The sequence below is a fragment of the Sodiomyces alcalophilus genome (assembly GCF_042370955.1).
Source record: "Sodiomyces alcalophilus JCM 7366 unplaced genomic scaffold ACRALscaffold_4, whole genome shotgun sequence".
NCBI classification, from domain to species: Eukaryota; Fungi; Ascomycota; class Sordariomycetes; order Glomerellales; family Plectosphaerellaceae; genus Sodiomyces; species Sodiomyces alcalophilus.
The window spans coordinates 2,008,243-2,031,589 of NW_027263535.1; the positions used below are offsets into that span (position 1 = coordinate 2,008,243).

Sequence of the window (23,347 nt, forward strand, 5' to 3'; positions counted from 1 at the left end):
AGTGGGTCGCTAAAATTAGGTAAGACGTGGTATGGGCCGAAAGATCTGATAAGATAAATTTGACCAATGGTAGTGTACTGAGTAATCTATGGTGCATCCATCGGTGTGATCGTACACCGCGGAACTCCAGTACGAATACTTACGAATACGAATACTACGGCGTGACATTCAGGTTATTTGGCCTACCTAGATAGAAATCGTCTCTATTTATTTGGTGGTATATTGATATTTCCCTATTAGTAGTACCCAACGGTCCTTATCTGTCACAACGAATTACAGTTTCGCCACGATCTCCGATGGCACGTCTACCGGGTCTGCTACATGCGCCAGCACGCGATCCCTCATCTTTTCCGCGTCACAGCCGAGCGAGGAAAAGTCCAGTTCTACCTCTTCTGACGTACGAGCCTTGATCATCACAGCCTTCGATTCCATACCGTCTGCCCCCTTCTCCACCACGTCCCGAATGAAACCAGCCCATCCGTCAAAACACCGCCTTGCATTCCGCGATTGCGGTAGTACCATGGCGAAGCAGTGCGGCATGGCCTCATACTCCTCGAACACCACCCGAACGCCCTGACTGTGAAACATCCGCGCGGCGAATTTGTCCTCGTCCGCCAGCAGCTCCCACCCGGTACACAGGTACACGGGCGGCGCGCCCGTCCAGTCACGCGCCATCACTAGGGTGACGAGCGGGTGTGCCACCAAGCTGTCAGAGGCGTAGAGGTGTCGCCGCGGCGGGCTGGCCGGCCACGCGCTGCAAGGCGGGTATTTGATTTGGTGGTACTTGGACGCCGGAGGGAGGTAGTCGAAGGCTTCGTTGGCTTGCCAGCTCGGCGAGCTCACCGTGATGTCCATCCATGGCGAGCACACGGCTACCCCTGCGGGTAAAGGGACCTCGCGGTCGACGCCGAACCAGCGTAGTCGACGGCCTTGTCTTTGTAGCTCGAGTATGGTTTGGAGCAGGGCTAGGGAGAGGTTTCCTCCTGCACTATCATGGGGGAGGGGAGGGGAAGGGGCCAAGGAAGTCAGCTAGTGTCTTTCGGAGGCATTATTAAGCGGGGACTTATTCGAGCCATGGGTATAGACAGAAACGGTAGACGGTGTAGATGAGAAGAAATGGAAGTGATGCGCTTACCTATCGCCCGCCAGGACTACATGCTCTGGAGCCACTTGTGTGTGGTATGCATCAGGGGGTGGGTACAGCAACGTCATATACGACACCAGGGCGTCGAGTAACGCGGCAGGAAAAGGATTTTGAGGCGCCAGTCGGTACCGGACCGAATAACACCGACCGCCCGTGATCTTGGCCAGCTTCTTGGTAACAGGCCGATGTGTGCAGGGATCGCCGACATAGTACGCGCCACCATGCAGGTAGAGAATCGTCACGGGGCTAGTGACCTCCTTCTGCATCTCCTCGAACAGCTCCCTCTCCGAAAGACGCGGCAGCCGCGCGTCATCCGTCGCACCCGCGCGGTATCCGGTCCACTCTGCCTCGACGGGGACGATGGTAGGCCGCGGGATCTCCACCGGCTCGGACGACGGGTCCCGTAGACCCACGACGGCATCGACTAGGGCATCCAATACGTCGGGTTCTGGAGGTGCGGGGGCCGCGTAGTTGGCCACCCAGATGCGCCCGCGGACGCCGGGGTCTCGCACCACGAGCCTTTGCGTCGAGGATATGGAGCGAGGTTTCGCGGGCTGCATGATGGAGCGCAGGACGGCGACTGTGAGTTCGCTGCGAAGGTCGAGGTATTTCGCGGGCTCGGAGCGACCCAGGAGATGTTGCAGTGTTACGCGGGCCACCAGGGGGAGTTGCGGGGCCATGGAGAGGAAGAACTTGACATTTTGCCATGTGGTGAGTGGCTCACGCGGTTGCGCTTCGCCTGAAGCTGTGGAAGTCATGTCGGGATGTCAAGAGGTCGGGTCACTGGCGCGCACGTTCTGGTTGCTCGATGGGCGGAATGGCGTTTCACAGCATGGAGTCGCAGATCAAGACACGTGTATTTAGTGTTCGACATGGAAATACATGTAACATAATCAATATTCAGGGAGTCGAGATGGGAAGAGACGGAAATTAGAGCTGCTGGGATCTCTGATCTCATGACACAAATGAGCCTCGGCACACGTTGGCCTGATGAGTAATCAACATCGCCAACGGTCTTCAGGGGTATTTGGCAGACGAACGCTCGTATCTTTCGTTGTTCCAACTTCCACCCAGAAGCGCATGTCACAGCTATTCTGGAGAGCTTCGATTTACCGTCTACTCTGGGCTTTACGTTGACGATGTTCGTCAAGTCGGAGGGACAAACAGCCTTCACATGACAGCTCCAGCACCTGGGTATTTCTGGCCTACAGGAGATTGATGGCCATCGGCCACCAGTGGTGATACACTAGTCGAATTGCATGAATTAACCCAGAAAGAATCCTAGCCGTTCCAGTAGTTGATCCATAATCCTCCACAGCGAGACCAACACGGTTCAAATCCACCGTCTGAGCCAAAGCCAGGCCTCCCTACACTAGCACGCTGTTGCCTGGTACTCGATGTAAATGATTCCCTTTGTGTTGTACAAGTAGTCTGTCTCCTCCGTCAAGTCGTTCATGATGAACCGCTCGCTTCAGGCTGTGCGCTCCCAGACCCCTCCGCTGCGTTTGCGGGGGTAGAGCTTCCGGACCCCTTATTGGCCATGGCCATCTGCCAAGCGGGAATCGACGCTTTAGCTCCCGGGCTGCCCAATCCCAGGCCTCTGGTTAATAGGGGGCTTTGGGTGGTCTCCCCGACGGCCGGCGTCGTCGCCGCACTGGGCGTGGGGCTCTCGACGGTGACAGTGGCCTGCTTGCCCGCCATGGGGTTGGAAGCCGCCGCGGTGTCGCTGGTCGTCTGGGGGAGCCCGTTGACGTGGGAGGACGCGGACAGCGCCGGGGCCGGCTGCATGCGCTGCGAGATGAGGGTCTTGAGGCTGGTCAGCTCGGCGTTGATCTCGCGGAGGCGCTGGTCCGTCAGGTCCTTCTGCGTGTCCATGGCCTTGGGGATCTCGCTCTTAAGGTCGCTAACGTCGTCGCGGATGCGATGGGCCTCGTCGTCTCGGCGCCGGTTGGCCGATTTGATCTCGTTGATGACGGCTTCAAAGTCGGACAAGGCCGTGTCGAGCCGTTCTGTCCGCTCCTGTTCCGCCGCCTTGAGAGCTTCCGTGTCTTTAGCTAATTGCTCTACTAGGGAGAAGGCCTTGTCGAATTGTTCCTCGATGGACTTTTTGTCTTGTTCTAGGCGTTCGGGGGTCGGCGGTGCGATGAGCGGATATACGTAGCGCTTGAAAACTTTGTCAGCCCAGTTATCCGGTCATCGGCCATGCCACTCTGTTCATTGTTCGGATGGGAAACATACTCTCGCCAAGGCATAGGCGCCATAGCTGACGCCTCCCACCACGGTCGCCATGATGAACCAGTCCCTCCAGTCCCTCTTGGGAACGGGGGGTGGAGGCTGCCAAGCGGCATATTGCGCTGGATAGGCTGGCGTGTAGTGTTGTTGCGGCTGCCCGACTGGCACTGGGCTAGCCGTGGAAGGGGCTCCCGCAGCTGATGTAGGAGGCTGAACGCCTACTCGAATTAGGGCGGCATCGATCTCTTCTTGGGTGAGGTTTTTCGTTCGAAGGAAGGAAACGCGGTTCTCGACGGACGAGTTGGCAACGCTCGGATCTTGGAGAACTGCAGCGGGTCAGTCAGTCTAGCCGGGTCAAGAAAGGCGATCGCTGGGTCATACTAACATTGCGCCTATGATCGTCATGTTAGTTTGATCACAATCATCCATGGCGAGAGGTTGGAAGTCTAGGAACGTACCGCAGAGGCGACAATATCTTCTCGTATCGCCATGTTCAAGTTAGATGCATCGCCGAACTTAATAGCACGGAATTGATCAGTCGAAAAGTAATGTAAGAGAATATTTCGTACGGTGGCGGGTTGGTGAAGGAAGCCAGTCCATGTGCTGCCCGTGATGCTCTTGGGTTCAAAAGCCGAGGCTCGGGAAACAGACAGCCAAGTGAAAGGTACGTATCGAAGAGTGGAGTCGCACACCGCCAGGGACCAGCTTTGGAGCTTGGCAGAAGTGCCCCACTTAGAGAAGGCTGAGAGTCACGTGGTCGCGTTGCAAGTCAGTTTGCTCAAAGTGGTTGCCAGTGGTGTTCGCGCAGCCAATCAAAAGCCTGAATGTTTTGTTTACTTCCTCTCCAAGAGCAACCCCCAATTTTAGCCCAACTCGTTTCTTCCCCTCCATCCCACCTACACCGACCACCCCCTCCCAAGGCCGCATCATCGACGATATACTTTGCATCAATAGCTTCTACATCGTACAATTGCTGCACCCGTTGCAACAGCCGGGCGGGTATTGCATCGGTTGCGAAAGGTTTTGCTGCCATAGACGGTTCCCACACAATGTCGCAAGACACGGGATTCTGGAGTGCGCGCAGACCCCGAGAGGTAGGCGAGCCTTACCCACTCCCGTTCCCCATCGAGGGTCAGTTGGAAAGGGAACAAAGAACGACAATTAACCAAGTAGATCCTGACCATTACCCTCGCGACAGACACTTGGACATCTCAATTTCAATTCCAACCTACCCCAGCCTGCGTCGGCCATGAAACGATCCAATTCGAGCGTCGGCGCGCCCTACTCCACCAGCAAGAGCCATGTGCGATCAATGTCGGGATCTAGGCAATCCCTGGCGCTGTCGCGGCCCAGTCAGCCTCGGTTCCATCGCTCTTCGTCCGGCACCAACTTCACCGAGCTCGGTCTCTCGTCGGTCAAACGGACCTCCGTCCGCGACCCCAAATCCACTTTCACACCAGGCCCGCAGTCCACCCGCGCGTCCATCGATGCCGACAGGAGGAGCAGCGTGTACCGCTCACGCCCGTCGACCAACGGGCCCATGAGCCACCAGAGCTTCTTCCAACAAGCACCGCAGCCGGCCGGCGTACCGCGCGATCCCCGCCCTCTGCGAGACAGGTCGTACCAGGCCAGGATAGGACAGGAACTGCTTGATTATCTTGCGCAAAATAACTTTGAGATGCAGATGAAGCACGTCCTGTCGCAAAACATTATCAAATCCCCGACGCAAAAGGATTTTAATTACATGTTCCAATGGCTGTATCACCGCATCGACCCCAGCTACCGGTTCCAGAAGAACATCGACCAGGAGGTACCGCCGATCCTCAAGCAGCTCCGGTACCCGTACGAGAGGAGCATCACCAAGAGCCAGATTGCGGCGGTCGGCGGGCAAAACTGGAGCACGTTCCTCGGGGTGCTGCACTGGATGATGCAGCTGGCGCAGATGCTGGACGGGTACGCGGCCAACCAGTACGACGACGCGTGTCTGGAGAGCGGGGTCGACGTCAGCGGCGACCACATCATCTTCGAGTTTTTGAGCAACGCGTATAGGGACTGGCTTGCCATGGACGAAGACGCGGGCGACGACGACGCGGAAAAGGTGCTCGCGCCGCACGTGGAACGGATGGCCGAGGCGTTTGAGCAGGCCAACTCCAAGTACACGTCGGAGCTGGACATGCTCGAGGCGGAGAACAGCCGGCTGGTGCGGGAGATTGAGGAGCTGGAGAAGACGACGCCCGACCCGGCGCTGCTGGACGACCACTTCAAGATTATGGAGGAGGACAAGGTCAAGTTTGAGGAGTACAACACGCTGGCGGTGCAGAGGACGGAGAAGTACGAGAACCGGATACAGATGCTGCAGGAGGAGCTCGACAAGCTGGTGGGCGAGCTCCGGGAGGCCGAGGAGGAGCGGCGCGGGCTGCAGAAGATGGTGGACGACCAGGGCATCAGCATGCAGGATATCGACCGCATGACGTCGGAGCGGGAGCGCCTGCAGCGCGGGATCGAGTCGACGACGCAGCGGCTCGAGGAGGCCAAGACGAGGGCGGCGGAGAGGGAGATGGAGGCGAGCTACAAGCTGGAGGAGCTCGAGAGGATGGTGGACAAGTACAACACGGTGGCGTACCAGATTGGGCTGATCCCGGCGACGGCGGTCAACGCCAAGGGGAAGGACTACGAGCTCCGGGTCGAGGTGGGCGAGGAGCCCGACTTTACGTCGTCGCAGCTCCATCTGGGGTTGAGCGGCGGTGGTGGTGGTGCGGCGATGCCGTCGACGTCGGAGAGGCTCCTGGCGGACCCAGTGACGGGGTACCAGCCGGGGCACATTCTCAACCTGGACCTGCGGGGCCAGGTGAAGAGCGGGTTCATCGCGCTGCGCAAGGAGGTGTCGGAGAGGCGGAGCGTGGCGATGGAGGTGATGATGAAGGACCACGACCTGCTGGACGGGATCAAGGAGGCCATCGAGGACAAGCGGAGCGAGGTGGAGGCGCTGGAGCACCGGGTGCGGGCGGCGGAGGAGGAGTACGAGAAGACCAAGGAGGTGACGACGGCGCAGAAGATGGCGTCGGATGCGCAGATTGAGAAGATGGAGAAGGAGCTGGCCAAGATGCGCGCGACGCTGTCCGAGTCGGTGCAGCTGATGGAGCAGCGCGAGATGAACACCAGCATTGAGTATGTCTACGTCTCCATCCCACATCCCTACATCTCCGAGTCTAACATGAAATAGGTACGAACAGCTGGTGTTGAGGGCCAACTCGTTAAGAGAAGAGCTTCACACGGAGATTGACAGGATGCTCAACGATGTCATCAAGTTCAAGATTCATATCCAGAAGAACCTGGACGACTATGAAGGGTTCGTTGCGGACGAGCTCGAAAAGGAGTTGGGAAGCGATGAGATGAAGGAAGATACCCGTGCCCTCGACTTGTAAGGGACACAGTAATGGTCTGTTTTAGTTTTCGGTTCTTTTCCCCTTGGCCTTTCTTTTTTCTCTTCTTCTACGCCTTGGAGGGCTTTTGAGATTCGACTTGGGGATGGGACTCTGGTCGATAGAGGGTTGGGCTCCCTTGATGACATTCATTCGAGCGTTCTGGGTTGGTGTTGATGATACTTTTTGTATGACGATGGCATGAACAGAACAAGAGATGATGAGCCTCGGACTCGTCCGTCCATTATTATTCACGACACTCTTTTTATTCTTTGTTTCTTGATGCGATGTGTCGGGTGTTCTCTGATTTCCTTTGAAAGACGGAGACGGATCTGTATCGTTCGGCGACGCGACGCGATGTTACACGAGCCGCCGTACCAGGTACTTGTGGGTGGAGCGAGGTACACCAGTACCATTCGAACAACGGTCAACTCATCCGGGCACAGTGGGTCTGTACCTTGATATACTTGAACAACGGTCAACAACGGCGTTTCGCCCTGCTTTGTCTGTTATCATCTTCGTACTTTGTACTTTCGGACTTACGTTGTACAGGTAAGGCCTTTTCACCGAGCCGTTGCTATCTTATCTCCCTTAATGCCGCGGGACACCACCGGAAAGTCGGGAATTGTTTATTTTGATTCTTCCATTCACACTGCCTCGCCTCTAGTCTTCTCACTGCCAAGAGACAGACGCCGCTTCAGGCAAGAGCCAAGGCAGGCAGCGAGTAACATTCGTCCTTTTTTTTCTTTGTTTTTCTTTTTTTTATTAATCTTCAAATACCTAATAGCCCCCTCTTCCTCCGCTTCGTCGCCAGTCATGCCCAGAGGACGAATTCCTTTTCGATTCTTCAACCCCCCACCAGCACGATTCGGTCTCAGGAAAGCCTCGATTCCCGCCTCTATCCTCGCCATGGCCGTCGCCTCGTACACGTCGTCCGTCACCAAGGTCGCCGATTTCGGCCCCGTCCCGGATGATGCCTCGACCAAGCCGCACCACATCACCAAGAACGGCTCCGTCGTGGGCTTCCAGAATCCCTATCCGTCATACCAACATGTGACACCATCCATCATGTTCAACAGAATCGTGTGGTACGTTGATCCGTTCTCCCAGATAGTCCCCATTGCCCATCGTCCCTGGAGTTACGTTACGCTAAATGCGAGGATAGGCCAATGCTAACAGGCAAGCTCAAATTCCCCGACACCAAGCCTCCGACCGTCGACGTGATCGAACCCGAGTTTCTTCCCTCGCGCAACGCCTCCGACAAGCTGCGCGCCACCTGGCTGGGACACGCCTGCTTCTACGTCGAGTTCCCTTCGGGCCTGCGCGTCCTCTTCGACCCCGTCTTCGAGGACCGCTGCTCGCCCTTCAGCTTCCTCGGCCCCAAGCGCTACACGCCGCGGCCGTGCGACTTTTCCTCACTGCCCCACGTCGACGCCGTCGTCATCAGCCACAGCCACTACGACCACCTCTCCTACCCCTCGGTGCTCGAGATCCAGAAACACCACCCCCGGGCGCACTTCTTCGTCGGCCTAGGGCTCGAGAGCTGGTTCAAAAAGGGCGGCCTGCACAACGTCACCGAGATGGACTGGTGGGAGGACACCCAGCTGTCGCTGACCATCGACAAGACCGCCGACGGCGCCGTCTCGGTCGAACAGCCCGGCACCCCCGCCGCCGACGCAAAGGCCAGCGACCCGCAGACCATCACCGCCACCATCTCCTGCCTCCCCTGCCAGCACACCTCGGGCCGCACCCTGTTCGACAAGGACTCGACCCTCTGGTGTTCCTGGGCCGTCTCGTCCGGGGGCAAGTCCGTCTGGTTCGGCGGCGACACGGGCTACCGCGCCGTGGTGCACGAGGGGATGGACATTGAGTCGCCCGAGTACCGCGCCCTCCCGACCTGCCCCCAGTTCAAGCAGATTGGCGACCTCCGCGGGCCTTTTGACCTCGGCCTCATCCCCATCGGCGCATACTACCCGCGGACCGCCATGTCCGGCATGCACGCCGATCCGTACGACGCGGTAGACATTTTCAGCGACACCCGCTGCCAGAACGCCCTGGGTATCCACTGGGGTACCTGGGTGCTGACCATGGAAGAGGTGCTAGAGCCGCCCAAGCTGCTGCAGGACGCCATGAAGCGGAAGGGTTTACCGGCGATGGGCGTCTTTGACGTTTGTAAGATTGGCCAGAGTAAGGAGTATTGAGCGTTCGTTGCATGGCATCAGTCTCATGCGGATGCTTTTCTTTTTTCTTCTTTTTTCTTTTCCTCCTGCAATATTCATTGTATCAATGCGAGCCGCTAGAGATGGCGAAAACGAGCGTGGCGTTTTAGGGAATATTCGACTTGCCATCAGGCAGGGAGAACAAGTTCTGTATACTACTGTGGGCAGACTTTGATTGGCGAGCATGGCATGGCATGCATTTTTGTTTCGCAAAGGGCAGGTTGTATTTCCTGTCTATAGCCCCTTTTTGATGTATCATAATACACACACCACACCACTATACCAACACAACAAGGTATGAAAACGACATGGTGGCCGCGGCTTTCTCTTCGAGTCTTCAATGTAGACATTGTCCAACTCTCTACGCTAAACGCCAAACCCCGAGACAAGAGCGCCTTGCGAAACCAATGAGAAAAAGAGACGAAATCTGGAGAGACGGGGTTGAAAGAGGCAAGGAACAACGAAATGGCCGCGCTCAGTCTCCCCCCAAACGATCAAAAAGCTTGACGAACCCCATAGCCGCACCGGCCGCCATGCCGCCCACCACCACCATCTCCACACCACCCAGGAGACCATGCCACACGCGCGTCCGCCCGTGCCAACCAGCCACAGCACACGTCCGGACGTATCCGAACAAGAACAAGGCGAACACCATGACGACGATGCTGTCCCTCAGGCCCTCGGCCACGCCGTCCGGGGTGGAGGGGACGAAGAAGTACGGCGTCAGCGGGATGAGGCCGCCGAGGAGGTAGCCTGTGGCGATGGTGAAGGCGGAGACGGCCGGGCTGCGGGAAGAGGAAGGGGGAGAGGAAGAGGAAGAGTCGGCCGCGGCGTCGGCGCCGTGCCTGGCGCGGAGGAGGAGGTCGACGCGCGCCTCGGTCGGGGCCGCGGCGAGGTATTTTGCCAGGGCGTCGAGGGCGTGCGGGGGTACTGCCGTGGCCGCTGGGCCGGCCAGGAGGGAGCGTAGCGCGGTGGCAGCTGCGCGGGCCGGGTCTTCCTGGGCGAGCTGGGCGCATTCTGCGCGTGTTTCGCGGTACGAGGCACTGTTTGGGAAACATGTCAGCGTCCCTCGGGAGAAGAAAAGGGGAGAATGGTTCACGTACGCTTCACTCTTGGCTCCCAGGTACCCGCCGAGACCCATGGAGATGGCACCGGCGATGAGCTCGGCGAGTCCGCCGTAGACGACAATCTTGGTCTCTCCCAGGGCAGACAGGCCGGCGGTCAGGGCGAAGGGGACGGTGAGGCCATCGGCAAGTCCGATGGTGGCGTTGGAGATGATGCGCGCATGGATGCGAAAACGGCGCTTCCTTTTTTTGTCGTCTTCCCGTTCGGTTCCGTGCTCTTCTCCGCGGGTTGTGCTGGAACAGGAAGATGAGATGGAGGGCGTCGGCTTGACTCCCCTTTCTCCTAATAAGGGCTGCGTCTCCGGTTGGTGGGCCGTACTTGAGACATCTTGAGACTCTAGAGCGCCTGGCTCTGCGCTGGCTGGTAAGTGTGTCGTCGGCCGGCCAAAGAAGAGGTTTCTGAATGCAACAAGTGACATGACGATGGTATGTCGGTGACAGTTGGGAGGACGAGGACGAGGACGAGGAGCAAGTGGTCTCGCACTCGCTGTAGAGGTATATATGAGTGCAGGCAGTGATTTCAGCCACGTAGTCTTGCAGAACGCAAGAAGGATGTATCGAGCTTCACATTGTTCTTTATCTATCCAACCTATATTGCTTCTGCAGGTGGTTGGTATATCCCCTACTCACTCGGTTGCCCCTGCTGTTAGTGGTGTGGAAGGATAAGCAGAAATACCTCGTTCATGATTGGCCATTCTCTATACTTCAGGAGGCCACTGATTCGTGTACCCCTGAGTCGTGGGACCCGTGACGACTTGTATGTACCTTGGTACCGTACCGAGAAGGACGAGGCAATGACATCAGTTCTAGTAGCATCTCCGCATCCACCGAGGTCCTTCCGATTCTCCGATCCGCACGAGTCGCCCGGCTCCGTTGCCACCGCCAGGGACCTTAAAAAGACCCCGATCGCACATCCAGGGCATTCTCTCCTCGAGACATCCTCATCTAAATACTTCTGATTAGGCAACGTTCGTGTTACGCACCATCTCAAACAAACTACATCTTCCACCTTCGTCTCAATCAACCAACCCACCAACTCACTTCATCATGGGCCTCCCACTCACGGACAAGTCTTCCTCTTCGTCTCAGGCTGCTGCTGCTGCTGCCTCTACTTCTACCTCTGGAGCCGCAAGCAACCCCGCCCAGTCCGGCCAACCCACTGGAGCCGGCGTGAATACCGGCGCCGGCACTACCCGGCCCAAGACGCAGGCCGAAATCGAGGCCGACCGTCGTTACGAAGAAAACATGGAGGACGAGTACGCCAAGCGGGAAGGAGGCTCTTAAGCTGATGGACTTGAAGGCGGCACAACTTCACGCCCGGTGGCTCTAGCGATCAATTTCTCTTATAACTGTTGCTATACTTAAATCTATTGGATTTCAGAGCCATGACACCTAGTCTTGTCATTCTCTTCTTGCTCAATCGTTGCATCGGCCCGTCATACCATCACAGAGGCAAGACATCTTTCTTCTTTCCCTCAATATGTCCATTGAGTCCTCGCCACCCGCATCGGGTGAGCCTCCGTGTTATACACCCATCCGTTTTCCTTGTCCGCCTGCACGTGCACCTCGTTGTCCGCCTCGGCCTGGAGAAGGTAGCTGTACTTGAGCGTCTCCGCCAGGAAGTAACTCTCCTGAAAGTCCCAAAAGCGTCCTCCACGAGGATCGTTGACGTGCGTGATGGCCGAGAACCCGCTACCCACGCTGCACGTCCTGTTGATGGCCAGGAACGCTTCCCACGCCCATTCCTGGTACTTGGGGTCGCCCGTGGCGCGGTACGCGTAGTAGTAGCTTTCGATCACCTCGGGCCGCAGGTGGTAACTCGTGCTCGTCATCCAGAACCCCGCCACGTCGTAGAAGGCTTTCCACGCCGCCGGCGGCTGGGGGTTGTTGACGCGGGCCTTTGAGTCTTGCCACCGGAACCCTTCGGGACCGATGCCCGTCGCCGTCATCTGATATGTCCTTCGACAGCCGTCCGTGATGGCGAGGCCCGCGTCGATATACTTTTGTTCGCCGAGGACTAGGCCTCCGAGGATAAAGTTACCGCCCGCGAAGCATGCCACTACGTGATGAAGCACAAGATGATCAGTAAACCGTTGTGGCAATCGGACACTCATTCGGTACAAGGGGCTCTCGTCAGACCAGTACACTTACAATGACCCGAAGCGTAGACTGGCGTGGTATCGGCGTATGAGGACAAGAAGACCCAGTCGGCGTTCGGATATACACTGCTACGGGAGAGCAGGTGGGCCATGGTCGAGTCGGCCGCGGCGACCCAGCGATCTTTATAGTAGGAGAACCTAACAGGGTCGTAGATCCACATCTTGATGAGGTACTCGTAGAAGCTGTCGGTACCGCCGCCCCAGCCGCCCGAGCGGTCTGCCATTGTGCCGTTCTCGATAAACACGCGGGTCCCCAGTAAGCCGGGCCAGACTTCGGCCCCGGGACGGGGATGCAGCAGATACCGCTCTGCCCTCCGCGTAACGTTGGAGAAGCGGTAGTCGCGTGTCAGGTCGGAAAGGCGCGTCCATTCGAGCACCAGGGTGCCGACTGTCGCCAAATGGTTCACGACGCTTCCGGCTCTGCGGGGCCGGGGATCGAATACGAGCTCGTTGTCGGGGATTCCTGAGGGCGTGTCAAAGGCCACCGCGAGGTTCTCGGCCAGCCTCTTGGCCTGCGCGAGGAGGGAATCCACATGGCTGCTGTTGAAATCATGCGACGCGAACGGTCCTTTTAACAAGTCGTAGCCTGTCGTTTCATAGACGAGTGCGGCGCGGTCCGGGGTTAGTAAGAGTCATCAACCTCTTGAGGGTTTTGGCAAGTGAGGCCATGATGACTTACCAGACAAGAGGCCACCCAAGTACCGGATGGTCGTTTCAAATAGGGATACTGATGTCGTGGTAACATCAAAGTTGATATTGGGGATGTACTCCAGAATGTCGGTGGCCACGTCGAACTCACCCAGTAGAAGGGCAGTGCTGAGGGCATCGACAGCGGTTGCACCCCATCCGTTTCTAAGGGAAAGAGGCAGGGCAGAGTTAGAGCAGGGCGGTGGGAAAATGATTTGGAAAAAAAAAGAAAAACGACAAAGGGGCCTCCTTTCTCACCTGTCATTCTCGCCAGTGTTGGACACGGGTCGCAAGCTGTCCGAAGGAAACGCATACTTCCGGTAGCCCGTCCAGGCACGGCGGAAAGCCTCCTTTATAGCACTGGTTCGTTCGGGATGCGTCCTGTAAGGAAGACGTGGTCCGAGGTGAGGCCTGGGAGGCTCTCGAGGGGCAGGATGTGCCGATGATGCCTGCGCGAGCAGCAACGCGACGGCGATCTTTCCGATGTGCATGGGTAACGGTCTTCAAGTCCAAGTGTTGGGGTGGAAATGATGGAACTGGAGCGAAGGGAGGGGGAGTGAGGGGAGTGATGGACTGCAGTAGGATGGTTTGGATAAAGGACAGCTAGAGGTGGTGATATTGCATGATCCAGGCGACGAGCCTGAGGAGAGTCGAGAAGGATGACGAGGCAACAAGACCACGAGACCACCTCGATTTTGGATCACGTATCTCTTTAGTCCTGTGAGACGCCCAGGGCCAGCCAATATTTCTTTTCCTCCACGCTCACAAAAGGGACGAAAGGGGTTAGCTTTGCCTACCTATCACAGGCACGAAGAGACGAGGGGAGACACAGGATACTACCTCACTGGATGGGACAAGGAAAGTATCACTAACGACTAGAAGAGCAGAAACGGACAGTGGCAGAGAATAGGGTGGAATATATTGGTCAGTGACAGGAGAAGTGTACTTCGTAGGCAGGGCGTTCCCGCGTATGTATAAGCCGTAGAGCTCTCTCGTATAGACGGTGGTTGGGCTGGTGGCTGGCCACAACACCAATAAACTGTCGACTCTCTATAACCGCCACGTTTCGAGGTACGCTTCCTGTGAGATGTGTCAAGTAATTGCGAGAGTTCTTTAGAAACTCAGCCTGTGGGAGAAAAGGACGAGTGAGGGCGCCCTCGGTGTAATCTCAAGCATCTCGTCTCAGCCTCGCCAATGCGGCCGCGACACCCTCGCTCAATGGCTCTCCGGACTTTCTGTCGCCGTCGCCACGACTGCCGCTGCCGCTGGCACTGGTGCTGGCAGGCCCGGACCCCGCCCTCTGCGACGCCTCCGCCTCCGCCGTGCGCTTCGACTCCTCAATCGCCGCCGCAATCATAGCCTCCTCGTCATCCATATCCACATCATCCATCTCCGCCACCGGACCCCGCGCAGGCTGTTTCTGCTTCCCACCAGGGCCATCCGACGCCGGCGTCGCCCGGGAAGACGACGCGCTGAGCGTCGGCATGTCGCGCAAGGGGACCCGTCCAATGGGCACCGCCTCATCCAGCACCGACGGCGTCCCTGCACCGCTACCCCCGCCAGTCGCCGCCGTCGCGTCGCGTGTGCGCTTCGCCGCCTTCTTCGCCCGGAACGGCTCCTCCACGGCGCCGACCCATTTCTTGACCTTGACGGGACCCCAGCCGGCGATGATGCCGATCTGGCCCGGGTCGGCGTTGATGGCGTCGCGCAGGCTGCCAAAGTTGCTCACCAGCGCGATGGCGTCCGTCTTGTTGACGCTCCGCGGCACCGTGACAAAGTCGACCAGCTTCTCCGCGTAGCTCGACGACTGCTGCCCGCGGATGGCGCTGAAGTTGGCGTGTTCGTACGACTTGTAGAGTTCGAGGTAGCGCGCTGCCTCGGCGGCCGACCAGCAGAGGATGATGGTCACGTTGTTGACGACCGACGTCTTGGACAGTTCCCGTAGAGAGTCCTCGTGGTTGGGAATGTCGACCAGGGTTAGCAGAATGCGCAAGTTGTATTTGCCCTGGAGTTTGCGGATCCGCTGGTAGATATATTCAGGGTGTAGTCGGTGGTATTTCAGGCTGGGTGAGGGTATCGTTGTCAGCATCCATCCGTACAATTGAGTCGGTTGCGGGGTGACGCAGCCCGGGACAAGAGACGGGTTGTCCCACACACCTCAGAAAGAGAGCACACGTAGTGAGCCCGAGGACGTAATCGGCAGGGATATCACTATACTCCCACGGCAGGGAACGCAACGCGGCGAGGACTGGGTTCCCTCTTTGGCGGGGCGAAACCTGGATAGCCGACCCCGAGGACCGTTTCGGGAGGGCTTGCGGTGTAGGCTGGGATGTTTTCGGACCCGACGCGCTCGCCGGAGCCGGCTTATCTAGACGCTGGGGTGTCGGCTGCTGGGCCCGAGTCCTCTGGACCTGAGGAACTGGCTGTTGCACGGGCGGCTTGGGGGGTTGCTGCTGGCTCGGCGGCGCCGACGCCGCGAGGGCTTCGAGAAACTCGGAATCCGCCCCGAAATCGTCATCCATAGTCTCGGAGGCGCATCCTACTCCCGGGGAGCGAGAGTGAATCGGTCTTTGGATAGTCGGCTCTTGGTGTTGGAAGGGAAGACGTGAACACATGGGAGGGTTCGGACTGGGAGGTGAGTGAAAGATAAGATAAGGGCCCTTTGTCTTATCTTATCGCCGCTTAGTCGTTGCATCATTTCTGGAGGTCACCAAAAGTCCCTACCTCAGCTTTTCTTGTTTGTAAAGCCTGCTTCACTTGATATGTATGCAGACGGGATAGGATATTGAAATCAATCCCATCCATCTATGGTCTTTTTGCGCCTCGCTTCCCATGACAGATACTTTATCGAACCTCATGTCACTCCTACGCCGTGGTATCATATGTTCATTCTCGTCGTCAGGTATCCAGGGCATCCCCGATTTTGGCCTCGTATCCCCGCGTCAGTCGCCTCCAAAGGTATGCCAGGTCAGTGTCGAGAGAGGAAGGAAAAACAAAAGAAAAAGACAAGAAATATATGAAAAAAAGGAAAAAGGGAAAGAAATGGAAAAATGAATGAAAACCTCAGGGGCTGCCAAAGATGCTGCTGGTAGGTCTGTTTTCGGCACTGGACACTCACCGAGTCCACCGGGTCGCTGGGTAAGATGCGATGCACCGTTGCCATGAAGAGAAGATCCAGCTATCAAAAACAGCCCTCAACCTCGTCGTCCTCGGCGATCACTAAAAAGAGACATGGTCGGGAGATCACCAGAGTCGAGTCGAACCCAATAGTTTCTCCATCAATCAGAGTCGGGGGCGGCCTTGATCATGTTACACTGGAGCTTCCCGAAGTGCCCCGAAAATGGTCCCCTAACTACCTCAAGGGACGCCGAAGGTACCCCCTAAACCGGTCCCAGTGCCCCCCGACCATAGGGTAGTGGCCTCCACTACGGGCATCATCCCCGCATCTCGTCGGTGCTGGTCGGCCTCTCTCCGCTGCTGCCCCTCATCCATGACCCCTCACTGTCGTCTCCCAGTCGCAGTTGGAGCGCGTGTCGCAAGGCCCATTGACGAAGCGGATTCTTGGGACGATCACAATCACTTTACTTCGTATAAAGCTACGGTTCTGTCTCTTCAACGAGAGATATACCACGTTGCGACCCTCTTTGGCTGCCCTCATTCTTGATACACTTCCCGTCTTACATCCCGAGGCCGCATATCACAGCCTCCGCCAACATGTCGGAAATCACCATCACCGGCTGGCTCACCCGTGACGTGAGGTTTCCCACATCACTGGACAAAACCGGCTCTGATGCCATGAACGCTGCCGGCGACTATTCAGCTGCCTACTGCATCCTCCAGACCGACTCGAAGCACTCCGGTCATGGAATGGTACGTCGTGCCTCGCTTACTTCGGGTCCCTACCTCACCTTTTCTCTCGTTCACAATACACTCTCCTAGACATTCACCATCGGACGGGGAAACGATATCGTCTGCCATGCCATCGACCATCTCGCCGACAGAATCAAGGGCCGGACCTTATCGTCCCTCGTCGCGGACTGGGGTCAGACCTGGCGGCATCTCGTCAACGACAGCCAGCTCCGCTGGATCGGTCCCGAAAAGGGCGTCATCCACCTCGCCCTCGGTGCCGTGGTCAACGCCGTCTGGGACCTCTGGGCCAAGGTCCTCGACAAGCCCGTCTGGCGGATCGTCGCCGACATGACCCCCGAGGAGTTTGTCAGGTGCATCGACTTTCGCTACATCACCGACGCCATCACCCCGGAAGAGGCCATCGCCATGCTCAGGGAGCAGGAGCCGCTCAAGGGACAGCGCATCCGCGACGCCGAGAACAACCGCGCCGTCCCCGCCTACACCACCAGCGCCGGCTGGCTCGGCTACGGCGAGGAAAAGATGAAGGCCCTCCTGCACGACACCCTCGCCAAGGGGTACCGCCACTTCAAGCTCAAGGTCGGCGGCAACCTCGACCAGGACAAGCGGAGACTGGCCATCGCGCGGGACGTCATCGGCTACGACAAAGGCAACGTCCTCATGGTCGACGCCAACCAGGTCTGGTCCGTCCCCGAGGCCATCGAGTACATGAAGGCGCTCAGCGAGTTCAAGCCGTGGTTCATCGAGGAGCCCACCTCGCCCGACGACATCCTGGGCCACAAGGCCATCCGCGACGCGCTCGCGCCCTACGGCATCGGCGTCGCCACGGGCGAGATGTGCCAGAACCGCGTCGTCTTCAAGCAGCTCCTCATGGCCGGCGCCATCGACGTCTGCCAGATCGACGCCTGCCGCCTCGGCGGCGTCAACGAGGCCCTCGCTGTCCTCCTCATGGCCAAAAAGTACAACGTCCCCGTCGTGCCCCACTCGGGCGGCGTCGGGCTCCCGGAGTACACCCAGCACCTGAGCACCATCGACTACGTCGTCGTCAGCGGCAAGCTCTCCCTCCTCGAGCACGTCGACCATTTGCACGAGCACTTTCTCCACCCGTCCGTCATCAAGGACGGCTATTACCAGACCCCGACCGATCCGGGATACAGCGTCGAGATGAAGCCCGAGAGCATGGACCGGTACGCCTACCCCGGCGAGCCGGGGGTCAGCTGGTGGACGTCCGATGCCGCTAAGCCTATCCTCGAGGGACCAAAGATCTAAGGCCGCCTGTGATGAGAGATAAAACATACACGGTATATGGGGGTTTCGCAGGATTGTCGTCCGTAGTGTCACGATGGCATCCGTACGACCCAGAGTATGGTCATCCCAGGGTTTGTGTTAGGCTGCCGCCTCTTTCTGAGGACCCAAAAAAGGACGGCGGCATTTTGTAAATTTAATTTATTTAATTTCCTTAATTTTCCCTTTCTGAAAGCGAGATACTTATAATTCGTCGAGAGTTGACGTTAGAGTCCTGGCCAAAGTCGTAAACACCGACATCAAACCATGAGATTTCACGCCGCTGTCACGTGATGCAGGTACAAAAACCATGGTCAATGAGCACGTGTCCCCATGCTGAGACAAGAGCGTCCCAGACCAAGGGGCGTTCTTTTTTCCACTCCCAAGTTCTTCAACAGCAGGCTGTTGTTGACATTTTGACTTGCTTCGCGCCATTGTCGTCTCGGGAGGTCTGTACATAATTTTGTTATACAATACTTCTTCAATGTGCCGGTGATCCTTCCTACCACAATGCCCCCCAAAAAGAAGAGCAACAACCAGCCCTCGGCGGCGCCCCCAGCGGCCTCACCTGAGAGGTTCGAAAAGGAACTAAAGGACCTCGCGGCCAAGGCCCAAGAACAGACCGGCTGGCCATGGTTCCGAAAGCAGGCATCCATCTACATTAGGACCGGCATTCTGCTCACCCTCGTAGCGGCCGCCTGCAACGCGTCGTACCTGGCCCTGACGCCCGTCTACGGCGCCATCCCGACGTCGGTGTGGCACGCGAGGCTCGTCATGGCCGCCGCCTTCGCGGGCTGGTCCGGCAACGTGTGGCTCACGCGCGCGCTACCCTTCGACCCGGCCCGCCTCCTCCCCGTGGTCGCGGCGTACATCCCGACCGTGCAGTTCTTCCTGTTCCCCCTGAGCGGCACGCTGACGGCGCGCTACGGCCCGGCCGTCACCGAGCTCCTCACCCTGTTCCCGCTCGTCGCCCTCTCGTCCGCCACGGTGGCCAACCTGCTCGAGGGGGCCGACCTCTCCATGCTGCCGTCGTTCGCCGCCGAGGCCGGCCCGGGAATCGGGTCGTGGGCGCTGTTCAAGCTCGCTGAGAGCTTGACGGGCGGCTACATGCACGTCTTCCTCGGCTGGTCGTTCCTCACGTCACGCATCGGCTACGAGATGCTCCTGGGCCTCGCCTATACGCTGTTCGCGCCGTCCAGCATCGCCGCCCTGGCCGTCCCGGCCATGTACCACACGGCCACGTTCAATTATCACGTCCCGACGCCGGCGGTGACGGCCACGCTTAACAGCACGCTGCAGGCCGAGGACTGGATTTTGCTGGATCGCAGGGACTCCACGACGGGGTACATCTCCGTCATGGAGAGCCTCAAGGAAGGTTACCGCGTTTTGCGGTGCGACCACTCGCTGCTGGGAGGGGAGTGGATGAAGATTCGGCCTACGGATCCTCGGGTGTCGGAGCCCATTTATGGCGTCTTCGTCATGCTCGAAGCCGTGAGGCTTGTCAAGGTGCCCGAGCCTGTCCCTGATAACGAGGCCAAGGCGCTTGTCATGTAAGTCATGGAATCACCTTCTCCCTCCCTTTCCCCCATTCTCTTTTTCGTCCCACTCTATCTCTCCCATTTTCTGACAGAGGATAGCGGGCTGGGTATCGGCACAACACCGAGCGCATTGGTGGCGCACGGCATCGACACAACCGTGGTCGAAATTGATCCCGTGGTTCACGAGTTTGCCACAAAGTACTTTGCCTTTCCCGCCAACCACACCGCCGTCATCGACGATGCCGTGAGCTACACAGCGTCTCTTGCCGAGACGGACGCCAAGTTCGATTACATCGTCCACGATGTTTTCACGGGAGGCGCTGAGCCTGTGGACCTCTTCACGCTCGAGTTCTTGCAGGGTCTCAACACTCTCCTCAAGCCGGACGGTGTCATTGCTATTGTAAGTGCGCCGCGCGCTTTTCGCCCTCCTTGGCCTCTCCCTTCCTTTCTCTCCCTGGCGATTCGGGCCGAGTCTAACAAAGCTACGCAAAGAATTACGCCGGTGATTTCATGCACCCGGCGCCCAAGATCATCGTCGACACTATCAAGGAGGTGTTCCCGACCTGCCGCGTCTTCCGCGAATCTCCCGAGCCGGACGCGGAAACGCTCGCCAAAGACGGCCAGGACTTCACCAACATGGTCATTTTCTGCAAGAAGACGGCCGGCGACATCACCTTTAGGGATCCCACGCCGGCTGATCTACTTGGCAGCCGGTCGCGACAGGCCTACCTCATGCCCAGGTACGAAGTGCAGGAGTCGAGCTTCAAGTCGACCGAGGATGGTGGTATCATGGCGAAGAATGAGACGCAGAAGCTGGCCAAGTGGCACCAGTCGAGTGCCCTGGGACATTGGGATGTGATGCGCTTCGTGATTCCCGGAAAGATCTGGGAGCTGTGGTGAGAACCTTTTTTATTCTCATTTTGGGGTTTTTTTTTTCTCTGCCGAAAGCTCTCTTGACGGGATTTTCGAGAGTCGTCATAGAGGTGTGTGCCTCTTTCGATAAGTTATGCTGCTCCGTTTCATAACAGAGCAACATCAGCCCCGGATCGCCCATATGAGGCGTATTACGCTGATTGGTTCTGGGTGTCACTGCTTAGCCAGATACGGATGGCGACTGAGATGCCACCCATATCGTTTGAGGACTATATCAGGTCTTCTGGCTCGCCGAGCGTCCTCATGAATGAATACCGCCAGGCAAAAGCTAAAAGACCAACAATAGCACGTAGATACAAATACTCGCACAAAGAACACAATCTCTTCCTCTAGTGAATGATTGAGTGTGGCCAGCTCGCGGCACAGAGGTGCTCTGGGAGTTGCCGTGAAGGAGGCCACTTCGTATATTGAAAGCGGCGACTATCTCAGGTATCTGCTTCCCTTGAACCTAACTGGTAGAGACTGTATAATCCTTCACATGAAGCAAACCGGACTTTCTCACGTCCCAGGATGCATGACTCCATCATCCGGGCCCGCGGAATCCGGCGTAACTGGGCGTATCTGTAAAAGAGTCGGCGGGTAAAAGTGATTAACTAGGTGAAGGGATGAATTCAACTAACCCCAAGCTTGGCCGGTGGCACAGGAAGCATGTTGTGACCAGCTCCCGTCACCAAAGGCGGTGTCAGATGACCCGGCGGGCCGTGCACTCTCTCAGCCTCCATACATTAGAACCGACCGATCCGACTTGATTCATGTTGATGCTTTCTCGTCACACACATTCTACCATTCTCGCCTTACTAGTATCAATACTTTACAGTCGCCCTTGCTCGTGTCTTCGCCTGCTGTCGCACCGCCGAGGACTCATTGCGGTGTCAGCTTTCTGTCCAACTTTGTTTCCAGTCTGCCTGATTCGGTGTTCAATTTGTTTACTGCCTTCATAATCGACATGCGGATGACCGACTGGGAAGCTGGCCAAGCCGTCCGGGAAAGGCTCGAACCACTGGGACGGACAGGCCTCAGCATCATCTACGCAGAAAAGTCCAAACCTATGATCGCCATCAAGGCCGCGGGCTTCTGGCTTGATGGAGAAATGTACGACCGTGCGGCCTTTGCCGAGAACGCCAGCGAGACGTTCAAGCGAGAGGCCGCCATCTACGAAGCTCTCGGCCCACATCCACATATCCTCAAATGTTTAGGCGCAGCATACCTGCGAGCCGGAGAGGAGACGAACCCAAAGGAGAGGGAGGCCTGGGCAGTGAGATTCGAGAGGGCCCCCCATGGCAGTCTTCGCGAGCGTATCCTCGATGACGAATCTCCGTCCATGACCCGTCGTTTGCAGCTGGCGATTGACCTGGCGGAAACCCTCCAGCACATCCACGACCGAGGCGTGATCTGGGGCGACATCTCGGCGCGGAATATCCTTGTCTTCGATGATCTTCATATAAAACTCAGCGACTTTGCCGGCTCCAGTCTTCGAGGCGTGTATCCTGAGCTCCTCTTTACGTGCGAACCGCGATACTGGGTCCCTACAAGGACGCCTCCGAGCCCCACTAAGGACGTGTTCGCGAAGGAGCTGTTCGCCCTCGGGACTGGTATCTGCGAGATAACTGAATGGGCTGTACCCTATGGAGAAATTGAGATTGACGAACTCCAGGAGAGGCTTGGGAAGGGTGAGTATCCTCGCGTGAGCGACGATAACCCAGCGAGATCCATTATTCGGAAGCTCTGGGACTCGGGCTACAGCTCCGCAAAGGAAGCTGCGGACGCTCTGCGGGAGGTTTCTGCTCAACTCAGCGTCACAACAGAGTAGCCTATCGTCCAAGGATTGGCGCATCATTCTTCCTTATTGTCTACACGAAAGTCCCCGAAACAGTTGTGTATGTATCAACCTCCCATCGCATCCCCGCCGGACGAAGCTGACTCGTTGACAGTGACCGATTACCGGGCTTAGACGTGCCGACCCTGCGCCTCCGCGGCGGACCTGAGGGACTGGGCATTGTCCGCGGCAAACTCAATGAAGTGCGGGACGTGCTAAGTGTGGTTTCGCGGCCTCGCAACGGGGAAGTGGGCTGACCAGGAATCTTGCTGGCAAGATATCGCACCGACAGGTGGGCTTTTTTTTTTTTTTTTTTTTTTTTTTTTTTTTTTTTTTTTCCTCCCAGAACGAAACCCGCCAGGCCCAGTTTCTACATGTCCGACGACGAGCCCCCCTGGCCAAAGACAAAGGATGGTATGGAAATCATGTACCTCCTTGCATGTAACCCCTTGCCCACATTCGTAAAAACAACTTTCCTCTGGACTTGTTGCCGATACCGCTGTGAGTCCGCCGTCGAGCCTGGCGTGGGTGGTGATACCGTTGAAGGAGAGCGGGTGAGTGGGGGGTGCGTTTTTGCAAGCAAACAATTAAGCGTGGTTACGAATAGAATAATGATGGCTACCTACGTTGTACACATCGCCGCCGTCATGAATGTCCTGGCTATATCTGGAAAAGGTAATCAAAAGACAGGCGCTTACCGGTACAGAATCGGCGGCACAGGGAGTACAGTGGCTCAGCAATAATTTCGACGGATTTCTACCTTTATAACGTGTATACTGTTAGTGGGGAGTTGTTAAGAATCCGTCGGAATTTTTGCCCAGTGACTGCTTGATTTCCGGCGGTGATCATTTCAACTAGGTAGGTAGCGTATATGTAGGTATTACGATACTTGCTTTGCTATTCACGTACACGCGGGAGCAAA

At 57.4% G+C, this 23,347-nt stretch overlaps 11 protein-coding genes across 11 annotated transcripts; 6 read left to right on the forward strand and 5 right to left on the reverse strand.

Moving 5' to 3' along the window:
- Positions 1-190: 190 nt before the first annotated feature.
- On the reverse strand, positions 191-2,039 carry ACRALDRAFT_1076683 (uncharacterized protein). The gene is made up of 2 exons (XM_071018528.1): positions 1,136-2,039; positions 191-988 (listed from the first exon to the last, which is right to left on the reverse strand). Exons 1-2 carry the CDS (start codon positions 1,900-1,902, stop codon positions 274-276), a joined length of 1,482 nt encoding a protein of 493 aa, XP_070874906.1. The 5' UTR covers positions 1,903-2,039; the 3' UTR covers positions 191-273.
- Positions 2,040-2,297: 258 nt separating this feature from the next.
- On the reverse strand, positions 2,298-3,996 carry ACRALDRAFT_1043061 (uncharacterized protein). Its single transcript, XM_071015296.1, has 4 exons — positions 3,835-3,996; positions 3,762-3,768; positions 3,383-3,702; positions 2,298-3,307 (listed from the first exon to the last, which is right to left on the reverse strand). The coding sequence occupies exons 1-4, from the start codon at positions 3,865-3,867 to the stop codon at positions 2,597-2,599; spliced, it is 1,071 nt and encodes a 356-aa protein (XP_070874907.1). The 5' UTR covers positions 3,868-3,996; the 3' UTR covers positions 2,298-2,596.
- Positions 3,997-4,425: 429 nt separating this feature from the next.
- ACRALDRAFT_1050833 (uncharacterized protein) lies at positions 4,426-7,056 on the forward strand (the record flags this gene model as incomplete). Its single annotated transcript, XM_071015654.1, has 3 exons — positions 4,426-4,470; positions 4,575-6,544; positions 6,600-7,056. 3 exons carry the CDS (start codon positions 4,426-4,428, stop codon positions 6,799-6,801), a joined length of 2,217 nt encoding a protein of 738 aa, XP_070874908.1. The 3' UTR covers positions 6,802-7,056.
- Positions 7,057-7,707: 651 nt separating this feature from the next.
- Positions 7,708-8,999, forward strand: ACRALDRAFT_2042144 (uncharacterized protein; the record flags this gene model as incomplete). The annotated part of the gene is made up of 2 exons (XM_071021218.1): positions 7,708-7,886; positions 7,964-8,999. 2 exons carry the CDS (start codon positions 7,708-7,710, stop codon positions 8,997-8,999), a joined length of 1,215 nt encoding a protein of 404 aa, XP_070874909.1.
- Positions 9,000-9,492: 493 nt separating this feature from the next.
- On the reverse strand, positions 9,493-10,741 carry ACRALDRAFT_1082048 (uncharacterized protein; the record flags this gene model as incomplete). Its single annotated transcript, XM_071019249.1, has 2 exons — positions 10,121-10,741; positions 9,493-10,060 (listed from the first exon to the last, which is right to left on the reverse strand). The coding sequence occupies exons 1-2, from the start codon at positions 10,558-10,560 to the stop codon at positions 9,493-9,495; spliced, it is 1,008 nt and encodes a 335-aa protein (XP_070874910.1). The 5' UTR covers positions 10,561-10,741.
- A 219-nt stretch (positions 10,742-10,960) lies between these two features.
- On the forward strand, positions 10,961-11,581 carry ACRALDRAFT_1064101 (uncharacterized protein). Its single transcript, XM_071016909.1, has one exon. The coding sequence runs from the start codon at positions 11,189-11,191 to the stop codon at positions 11,423-11,425; it is 237 nt and encodes a 78-aa protein (XP_070874911.1). The 5' UTR covers positions 10,961-11,188; the 3' UTR covers positions 11,426-11,581.
- A 35-nt stretch (positions 11,582-11,616) lies between these two features.
- Positions 11,617-13,478, reverse strand: ACRALDRAFT_1057183 (glycoside hydrolase family 47 protein; the record flags this gene model as incomplete). The annotated part of the gene is made up of 4 exons (XM_071015904.1): positions 11,617-12,200; positions 12,293-12,868; positions 12,980-13,152; positions 13,246-13,478. 4 exons carry the CDS (start codon positions 13,476-13,478, stop codon positions 11,617-11,619), a joined length of 1,566 nt encoding a protein of 521 aa, XP_070874912.1.
- Positions 13,479-13,885: 407 nt separating this feature from the next.
- Positions 13,886-15,561, reverse strand: ACRALDRAFT_1050827 (uncharacterized protein). The gene is made up of 2 exons (XM_071015653.1): positions 15,145-15,561; positions 13,886-15,050 (listed from the first exon to the last, which is right to left on the reverse strand). Exons 1-2 carry the CDS (start codon positions 15,507-15,509, stop codon positions 14,156-14,158), a joined length of 1,260 nt encoding a protein of 419 aa, XP_070874913.1. The 5' UTR covers positions 15,510-15,561; the 3' UTR covers positions 13,886-14,155.
- Positions 15,562-16,481: 920 nt separating this feature from the next.
- Positions 16,482-18,328, forward strand: ACRALDRAFT_1043049 (uncharacterized protein). The gene is made up of 2 exons (XM_071015295.1): positions 16,482-16,857; positions 16,927-18,328. The coding sequence occupies exons 1-2, from the start codon at positions 16,702-16,704 to the stop codon at positions 18,121-18,123; spliced, it is 1,353 nt and encodes a 450-aa protein (XP_070874914.1). The 5' UTR covers positions 16,482-16,701; the 3' UTR covers positions 18,124-18,328.
- A 217-nt stretch (positions 18,329-18,545) lies between these two features.
- On the forward strand, positions 18,546-20,944 carry ACRALDRAFT_1043047 (uncharacterized protein). The gene is made up of 3 exons (XM_071015294.1): positions 18,546-19,688; positions 19,776-20,076; positions 20,169-20,944. Exons 1-3 carry the CDS (start codon positions 18,649-18,651, stop codon positions 20,574-20,576), a joined length of 1,749 nt encoding a protein of 582 aa, XP_070874915.1. The 5' UTR covers positions 18,546-18,648; the 3' UTR covers positions 20,577-20,944.
- Positions 20,945-21,555: 611 nt separating this feature from the next.
- ACRALDRAFT_1070929 (uncharacterized protein) lies at positions 21,556-22,419 on the forward strand (the record flags this gene model as incomplete). The annotated part of the gene is made up of 1 exon (XM_071017812.1): positions 21,556-22,419. The coding sequence occupies one exon, from the start codon at positions 21,556-21,558 to the stop codon at positions 22,417-22,419; it is 864 nt and encodes a 287-aa protein (XP_070874916.1).
- Between the last annotated feature and the right edge of the window lie 928 nt (positions 22,420-23,347).

Excerpts from the sequence above, each read along its gene's own strand:
- ACRALDRAFT_1043049 (XM_071015295.1), top strand. The coding sequence starts at position 16,702 with ATGTCGGAAATCACCATCACCGGCTGGCTCACCCGTGACGTGAGGTTT. Across the intron at positions 16,858-16,926 it reads AGCACTCCGGTCATGGAATG|ACATTCACCATCGGACGGGG; the intron begins GTACGTCGTGCC and ends ACACTCTCCTAG.
- ACRALDRAFT_1043047 (XM_071015294.1), top strand. The coding sequence starts at position 18,649 with ATGCCCCCCAAAAAGAAGAGCAACAACCAGCCCTCGGCGGCGCCCCCA. Across the intron at positions 19,689-19,775 it reads GAGGCCAAGGCGCTTGTCAT|CGGGCTGGGTATCGGCACAA; the intron begins GTAAGTCATGGA and ends GACAGAGGATAG. Across the intron at positions 20,077-20,168 it reads CGGACGGTGTCATTGCTATT|AATTACGCCGGTGATTTCAT; the intron begins GTAAGTGCGCCG and ends AGCTACGCAAAG.
- ACRALDRAFT_1076683 (XM_071018528.1), bottom strand. The coding sequence starts at position 1,902 with ATGACTTCCACAGCTTCAGGCGAAGCGCAACCGCGTGAGCCACTCACC. Across the intron at positions 989-1,135 it reads GTAGTCCTGGCGGGCGATAG|TGCAGGAGGAAACCTCTCCC; the intron begins GTAAGCGCATCA and ends CCCCCATGATAG.
- ACRALDRAFT_1064101 (XM_071016909.1), top strand. The coding sequence starts at position 11,189 with ATGGGCCTCCCACTCACGGACAAGTCTTCCTCTTCGTCTCAGGCTGCT.
- ACRALDRAFT_1050827 (XM_071015653.1), bottom strand. The coding sequence starts at position 15,509 with ATGGATGACGATTTCGGGGCGGATTCCGAGTTTCTCGAAGCCCTCGCG. Across the intron at positions 15,051-15,144 it reads ACGTGTGCTCTCTTTCTGAG|CCTGAAATACCACCGACTAC; the intron begins GTGTGTGGGACA and ends ACCCTCACCCAG.
- ACRALDRAFT_1043061 (XM_071015296.1), bottom strand. The coding sequence starts at position 3,867 with ATGGCGATACGAGAAGATATTGTCGCCTCTGCG. Across the intron at positions 3,308-3,382 it reads GCGCCTATGCCTTGGCGAGA|CGCTACGTATATCCGCTCAT; the intron begins GTATGTTTCCCA and ends AAAGTTTTCAAG.